The following is an 8,553-nucleotide window of genomic DNA, read 5'->3' as shown; positions in this document are numbered from 1 at the left end:
AAGTCCACATTTGGAGCATTGCATACAATTCAGGTCACCTTGCTATAGGAAGGATGTTATTAAACTGGAAAGGGCACAAAAAAAGATTTAGAATCATAGAATCCCTACCGTGCAGAAGGAGGCCATTCGGCCCATCGAGTCTGCATCGACTACAATTCCACCTAGGCCCTATTCACATAACCACTCATATTTACCCTGTTAATCCCCCTGACACTAGGGTTAATTTAACAAGGCCAATCAACCTAACTCGCACATCTTTGGATTTTACAAGGATGTTACTGGGACTGGAAGACTTAAATTATAAGGAGAGACTGGATAGGCTGGGACTTTTGTCCCTGGAACATAGAAGGATGAGGGGTGACCTTACAAAGGTTTATAAAATCATGAGGGGCATAGATAAGATGAATAGTCGGTAGGGGAGTCCAAAACTAGAGCAACTTCTCACACTGAAGGTGGAATGAGGTGCCAGAGGCAGGTCAATCACATTTAAAAGACATTTGGACAGGTACATGGATAGGACAGGTTTAGAGGGATATTGGCTAAAGACAGCCAAATGGGACTAGTTCAGTTTAGGACAGCATGGACCTGTTTCCATGCTGTATATCTCTCTGACATTGTCAGTCCCTTGATGGCTAAAGTCATTGATCAAAAGCTAGTGCTGGACACACTTCAAAAGTATTATTTACTAAAAGCAGAGTTTCAACTGTCTCTCAATACTTAATGTTCGACAATGTAAGCGGAGCATTTGGCTCAAGTTCAAGCCCAGTTTTCCACTTGTTTCTCCTTTGAAAAATACTATATGTGGAAAAATCAATTTGTTAAAATAGCAATGAAAACTGACTTTAATCATTCTTTCACAAAATGTCTTTGTTTTCCTTTAGTAGTGTAGTACTTCAGTATGCAGTCTGAAAAGTTTTCCAAACATTTGTGGTAGTTTATAGGTGGGGGTGGAGTACACAAATTAAAGGATTGTATGAATTGCCACCTGGATGTAGATCTGTCTCAGCCAATTTCCCAGCCACAATAGTTGTTGTCTGGGGAGGGAGAGTGGGACTTGGTTTGCAAGTGCAGGGCAAGATCTCTGATCATTTTGTATTAGAAAAAATATCCCAACAGGAACAATCTCTCTCTGGCTGTGGAACACTTCAGACTACTCAAATATGCTGTTTCTACATTTACTGGTTTAGATAATCCTGTAGCTTGGGGGAATCTCAATTTGCATACATGATAACCTTAGCTTTCCGAACACACACACACATATTATACTTCCTAAGTTATAATGACTAGACTTCAAAGGTACTTCATTGGCTGTACAGTGCTTCGGCTATAAAGCAGAGATGTTAATTTTCTACAAATTCTCATAAATTCCTTATCTCTAGGTCTTCAAAAACTGACCCCTGGAAAGAAACTTTGGTGATTTCTGAACCCATTTCTCAGTGTGCAATCTTGTGCTGTTTGGCATTCGAACCACACATCCTGTGTGGCACTAGTCACTCTTACTGCATAAGCCTTTGTTGTCATCAGTTTGAACTTTTCCAACACTCCTCACTATAAACTCCAAAACAATCATAGTAAAAGGGGCAATCACTGATATCCTGTCCAAATCTGCCAATACCTCTACCTTGACCAATTGCTCCTTGTTTGTCAGTGCGTTGAATTCAAAATCCTGATTCACAAGTCATCCACAACTTTTACCCTCCCAAATTTGGAATCTCATCCAGCTCTGAGTTTGCTAGTCTTGTATCTCTTCTAATCCTGGCATCTGCATCCTTCACCCCTTCATCAGCAAGGCTGTCAAGCACCCACTTCTGAATATCATACCCCAGTCCATGCCTAGCGACCTTTCCTGCCTGCTACAATTTGTGTAAACGTGTTGTTTTCAGTTACATTAATACTCAGTGTGCCTTCATTCCTGTGAGAACAATCATTATGGACAGGGTATGGTAAACACAGTAAGAATTTTAACAGCACCAGGTTAAAGTCCAACATTTGGTAGTAAATGCCATTAGCTTTCGGAGTGCTGCTCCTTTGTCAGATGGAATGAATATCTGCCAGATATCCATTCCATCTGACGAAGGAGCAGCGCTCCGAAAGCTAATGGCATTTGCTACCAAATAAACCTGTTGGACTTTAACCTGTTGTTGTTAAAACTCTTACTGTGTTTACCCCAGTCCAACGCCGGCATCTCCACATCAGGGTATGGTAGCCAGTAGGTCAGGGACCCAACCAACAAGCCAGGTTCTGTTCAGATACCATCTTGACAAAATTTGGAAAGTGAATCTATTAAAGCTGGTGATTTGAGAGCCAGCACTAACATAAAATAACTGAGTATTGCCAGTCATAAAACATGGTTTTCTCCTTGATCTTCCCTATGTGACTCCTGACCTACACTTATGCTTTACTCATTGCATTTATTGCAAATAAGGATGGATAATAAATGTGGCATTGCTAGTGCATCCACTTCTCAACATTATTTTCAATGATTGCAGTTGGGAGAAGAATTAAACTTCTAACATTTAACTTTCAATAAAGTTTCCAAAGCAATAGATTCCAATTGCTTGTTGGAGCATTGTTTTCTGACCAACTGTCACTTCTGCATCCAAAATAGAGCAGTTATTTTGCAATATAGAAGCAGCTTCCAACCCCAGCTAATTTAAAGAGGATAGCTCCCTTCTCATGAACTGTAGGGTGCAGTCAGGGGTGGTCAGGCTTGGTTGTAGAATAACATGCAGAGGTGAGTGGAACAAACCAGGAAGAGAAAAAAATCATACATGAGGCTCAAGAGTTTGCAATTTAAAAAAAATTGTCATTCCTTTTGTATACCGGGTTAGATTCTTGTACACGGGACCCAAGTACCTGTTGAAGGTTGAAATTTCTAGAAGGCCTGCAAAGGTTGGAATAATCAAGTTTGTAAACCACAAACATGATGTTTAAAGGGAAGGGGTGTAATTTGTTTGATAGACTATTTTACAATGCTCAGTTAAAACCTTGTCCCTTTAAGACAAACACCAAATAAAGCTCAGTTTAGTTACCGTTTAGATTGTTGGTCCGAACTTGATTTTGTCATAAATGAGCTATAACACTAGGAAGATCAAAGTTATTTTCAACTTCCCACCATGAAAACTACTCTTGCCTTTATATCCTCCGTCATTCCTTTAAGCTGAGCATAGTGGTGCAGAACCTCAATAGTGTTTAACCCCGAGTTGAGCTTTAAATCCCACATTCTATCCATTTATTTTCATCTCGATACCAGACTATTGACAACACCACTGTTAGTCAATGAGATGGAGTTGAGTGGGACTTACAATATGAATTGCAGAAAACAATTTATTTGAACTGTGTAAAGCAGATTTCTTCAGCAAAATGCAGTGAGTGGAGAACATACAATTTGTGTAAAATCACGTACGGTAGTCTCCAGGTACAATTGATTCAAGAATTTACCCTATCTTCTCCATTCTCCCTGGGAATAATAGTATATGTAGCCTCATAACACTGTCCACCTCTACTACCTGAAAACATCATGTTTGTGGTTTACAAACTTGATTATTCCCTTTAAACAGCATTGAATCATAGAATGGCTACAACACCACAGACGAGCTGCTCATGCAAAAAGCGACTAAATAAATAAATCTAAAGTGTTCAGGAGACAAACATTAAACTAGAAATGTTTTAAGAACTTCTGGGAAATACTTGTTTGCAATGGGTCCTCAAATGTGCTTTCTGTAAACCATTTAAATTTCTGCAATGAAAAGTGTAGAGGAATATATAAAACACATTTTGGAATGTACCTTTGTTGCAGTGTTCAGAAATAATGATATGTTCTAGTGCAAGGACAAAAAGAAACACAGGATTTGGAAACTTTTATTAAATATCGATTTTTAAAAGGCACAAATATAAAAATATTGCTACTGGACGGACAATTGTAATTAAGCATTTAGGCCTAAATTGTAAACATTAGTTTTTTTTGCTATTTAAAATATTTAACTACTGAAATCAAAAGCAAAATCTTTTAAAAGGGGAATATTTTAGGAGTATATTTTTCATTTCAAATTTAAACTTGATTGTACCAGCCATTCTGCATCCAGGATCCTGATTTCGATGTCCCCAGATGAAGAGCCAAGTGGCAAGTCATTGAAAAGATGGTAAACTGCCATTGATTTTAAATTTTCTTTAAAAAGTTATTAATTCCATCTATTTTCTTACATAATAAAATAAATGACAATACATGCCACGGCATAAAAACATTGACAATCAAGCCTGATTCATGGGGATATTTGCTTATGCATAAATTTGAATGAAAAACAACACATAGACTAAAGTTGTTGCTTTAAATTCATGATTTTATGGCTAACAGATCAGTAAATTCAGATACTTTATAAATAGTTTCTCTTTAACTACATGCAATTAATATTTTTATAAGTGCTGATTGAGATTTTTGTTTGACTTTCATCCTAGTTGCCAATTGTGGCATGAATTTTAAATCCATTCACAGTCAACAATGGTTCTAGCGATTAAGACTGAATTGTGCAGCCATAACTCAGTTAAAAGAAAGACAGTTATCCCCAGTGGGCTCTGGTTCTCCACGGTCATTTCAAGAGGTTGTTACATAAAACAAGGCGACTTCTCATCACAGTCGAGGTGGAGAATATTTTACTGCAAGGAAAGAATAAAGATTTAGAGGAAACTAGTTTTGCATGGTCCCAAATCCACATTAACATTTCAATTTTAAAGCAAACGTCCACCCCACCCCACTTAAGCATCAGCTTCAACAAATAATTGCAGCTAAACCTGATCTGATCTTCATTTGCAATCCACATGTGTACTTTCAGCCGGAGTCAATATTTAATCAAGGGCCACTGCTGCAAACTCCAGCACCCTTAACTATCCCAGTTAAGACCATTTAATATTAGCAACCTGAAAACAAATCTTCCTGTTCAATATAGTTCAAATGGAGATCTCCTCTGAGGATTTATTCATCACTGAGGTACAGACCATTGTTCAATTGCCAATTTCCCCTTTTCCAACAAGCTGAACCTCTTCCCTGCCCACCCCCAGGTTCTCTTTATATCCTAATCATGAATCCCATATGTCCTAATCATGAACTGATGAACTCTAATTGCTCTCCCATCTTCTGTAATTGCCTTTTTTCAGCGAGACCCACCTCCTGCTCACCCACACTCCATTCCGACAACTACTGACAACAAAACTCCCCTCCTTGTTCCTGATGCGAGATCATGAAAAAATAGGTACAGAAGCAGGCTGTTTGGCCCCTCAAGCCTGGTCCACCATTCAATAGGATCATGCTGATCCAACATTCCTCATGCCCTTGATTCCCTTACTGATCAAGAATCTATCTAAGCCTTAAACAAACACAAGGACTCTGCCTCCACAGCTCTCTGTGGCAAGGACTCCCAAAGACTCTGAACCCTCAGAAGAAATTCCTCCTCATCTGAGTCTTAAAATTTGGCATCCCTTTATTCTGAGACCATGCCCTCTGGTCTTAGACTTGTCCATTAAGGGAAACATGCTCTCAGCATTTACCCTATAAAGCTCCTTAAGAATCTTATGTTTCAATGAGATCACCTCTCATTCTTCTAAATTCCAATGAGTAGAGTCCCAACCTGTTTAACCTTTGCTCATAAGATAATCCCTCCTTACCAGGGATCATCCGAGTGAATCTTCTCTGAACTGCCTCCAATGCAATATCTTTCCTCAAGTGACAGGAGCAAACTGCTCTTAGTATTCCAGTATCTTGTACAGTTGCAGCAAGACTTCCCTACTCTTATACTCCAACCCCCTTAAAATAAGGGCCACCGTTCCATTAACCTTCCTGATTACCTGTGTGCATGCACAAGTACTGCCCCCCCACCCCACCAAGTCCCTTTGTGTTACAGCTTTTTGCAGTTTTTCTCCATTTAAATACTACTCTTTTGTTCTCCCATCCAAAATGAACTTCACATTTTCCACATTATACTCCATTTGCCAACTTTATGCCCACTTACTTAACCTATCAATATTTCTTTGTAAACTGCTAGTATCCGTCGCGCAACTTTCCACTTATTTTTGTCATGTCTGCAAATTTAACTAAAGTACATTCGCTTCCTTCCTCTAAGTCATTACAGTTGCGGTCCCAACACTGATCTGTGGAACCTCACTGGTCACCAACCTGAAAAACAACCCCTTATCTCCACTTGCTGTTTCTTGCCCAGTAGCCAATTATCTATCCATGCCAATATACTACCTCCAACACCATGGGCTCTTATGACTTAACCTTTTGTGAAGTACCTTGTTGAACACCTTCTGGAAGTCCACATACAATACATTTACTGGTTCCCCTCTATCCATTCTGGTCGAGACTACCTCAAAAAACTCTAAATTAGACAGGATTTCCCTTTCATGAAGCCATGTTAACTCTGCTCGGTCATTTATTCCCAGATCTAAAATAGCCAGTTCCCTTGTTGGCTCCATGACATATTGCTTTAGGAAACTATCCTTAATGCTCTCTCTGAATTATGCCATAGCTAACCGTTCCAATCTGATTAACCCTATCAATATGAAAATTAAAGTTACCCATTATTATTACTCCATCCCTTTTACATACTCCTATTATTTGTTGATTTATACACTTTCCTTATGAAGTGCTTCAAAAGGTTAGTCATGGCACGAATCAATTCCAGCTTCCTGGACCACCTGGATCCACTATAGTTTGCCTACCGCCATTTCCCTGGCCCTGCACTCAACCCTGGAACACCTAGATAACAAGGACACCTATGTCAGACTCCTATTTATTGACTACAGCCCAGCCTTCAACACTATTATTCCCATGAAACTCATCTCCAAACTCCGTGGCTTGGGTCTTGGCACCTCCCTCTGCAACTGGATCCTGAACTTCCTATCTCTCAGACCATAATCAGTAAGAATAGGCAACAACACCTCCTCCATGATCATCCTCAACACCGGTGCCCCACAAGGCTGTGTTCTCAGCCTCCTACTATACTCCTTATACACCTGTGACTGTGCGGCCAAATTCCCCTCCAATTTGATTTTCAAGTTTGTTGACGACACCACCGTCGTGGGTCGGATCTCAAACAGTGACGAGACAGAGTACAGGAATGAGACAAAGAATCTGGTGAACTGGTGCGGCAACAATAATCTCTCCCTTAATGTCAACAAAATGAAGGAGATTGTCATCGATTTCAGTAAAGGAGAACATGCTCCTGTCTACATCAAAGGGGACGAAGTAGAAAGCGTCGAGAGCTTCAAGTTTTTAGGTGTTCAGATCACCAACAACCTCTCCTGGACACCCCCATGCCGACACTACAGTTAAGAAAGCCCACCAACGCCTCTGCTTTCTCAGAAGACTAAGGAAATTTGGCATGTCAGCTACGACTCTCACCAACTTTTACAGATGCACCATAGAAAGCATTCTTTCTGGTTGTATCACAGCTTGGTATAGCTCCTACTCTGCCCAAGACCACAAGGAACTACAAAAGATCGTGAATATAGCCCAATTCATCATGCAAACCAGCCTCCCATCCATTGACTCTGTCTACACTTCCCGCTGCCTCAACAAAGCAGCCAGCATAATTAAGGACCCCACGCACCCCGGACATTCTCTCTTCCACCTTCTTCCTTCAGGAAAAAGATACAAAAGTCTGAGGTCATGTACCAACTGACTCAAGAACAGCTTCTTCCCTGCTGCTGTCAGACTTTTGAATGGACTTACCTTGCATTAAGTTGATCTTTCTCTACACTCTAGCTATGACTGTAACACTACATTCTGCACTCTCTCGTTTCCTTCTCTATGAATGGTATGTTTTGTCTGTGTAGCGCGCAAGAAACAATACTTTTCACTGTATGTTAATACATGTGACAATAATAAATCAAATCAAAATAAAATCAAAATCCTAGAGTGTGGCTACTGTTTGGGAGTCTAGATACCACTACCAATGTCTTCTTTCCCTTGCTGTTTTTTTACTTCCACCCAAATGGACTATGCATCATCCGAGTCTAGATCATTGCTCACAACGGTCCTAATTTCATCTCATTAACAGTGCTGCTACCCCACCACCTTTTCATTCCCTCCTGTCTTAATGATCTATCCCTGAATATTAAGTTCCCAGTTTTGATCGCCTTTTAACCATGTCATGAGATCATATCCATTTACCGTGATTTGCGCCATCAGTTTGTCTACCTTGTTCTGATTGCTTCATGCATTAAGATACAAAGCCTTTCAGCTTGCTATTTTGCTAGTTTTAATCATCCCAACTTTTCTTTGGACTATGGCCCTAATCGCCCTTGATTACCTTGTCTACCATTTTAAAATTTTAATATTCTCTCGTCTATAACTGTCCTTGTTTCTTTCCTTGTCACCCAGCTTAGGTTCCCATCCCTCTGCCATTCTATTTTAAACCAACCCCAATCATACTAGCAAACACTCATCCTAGGATGATATTGTAAATATATAGCCATTGCCTCATCATCTCTGCTTTAAAATAAACCTCAATGCATCTATATTTAAGGAGGCAGTGGCATAGTGGTAACGTCACTCGT

General features: G+C 39.8%; 1 protein-coding gene across 3 annotated transcripts in view; it reads right to left on the bottom strand.

Annotated features, from left to right (window-relative positions):
- Positions 1–3,546: 3,546 nt before the first annotated feature.
- The window catches only part of bora (bora aurora kinase A activator), a 25,443-nt gene continuing 20,436 nt past the window's right edge, over positions 3,547–8,553 (bottom strand). For 2 of the 3 annotated variants that reach the window (XM_078221569.1, XM_078221568.1), the window contains one exon: positions 3,845–4,653. In XM_078221569.1, coding sequence (XP_078077695.1) covers positions 4,628–4,653 — 26 coding nt within the window. In that variant the 3' untranslated portion in view covers positions 3,845–4,627. Of the gene's footprint in view, positions 4,654–8,553 lie in introns of all 3 variants that reach the window. The other variant, XM_078221567.1, reaches the window with a different exon arrangement.

Source organism: Mustelus asterias, chromosome 10 (genome assembly GCF_964213995.1).
Source record: "Mustelus asterias chromosome 10, sMusAst1.hap1.1, whole genome shotgun sequence".
In the NCBI taxonomy this organism is placed as follows: Eukaryota; Metazoa; Chordata; class Chondrichthyes; order Carcharhiniformes; family Triakidae; genus Mustelus; species Mustelus asterias.
This window is presented reverse-complemented; position numbering and strand designations above follow the sequence as displayed.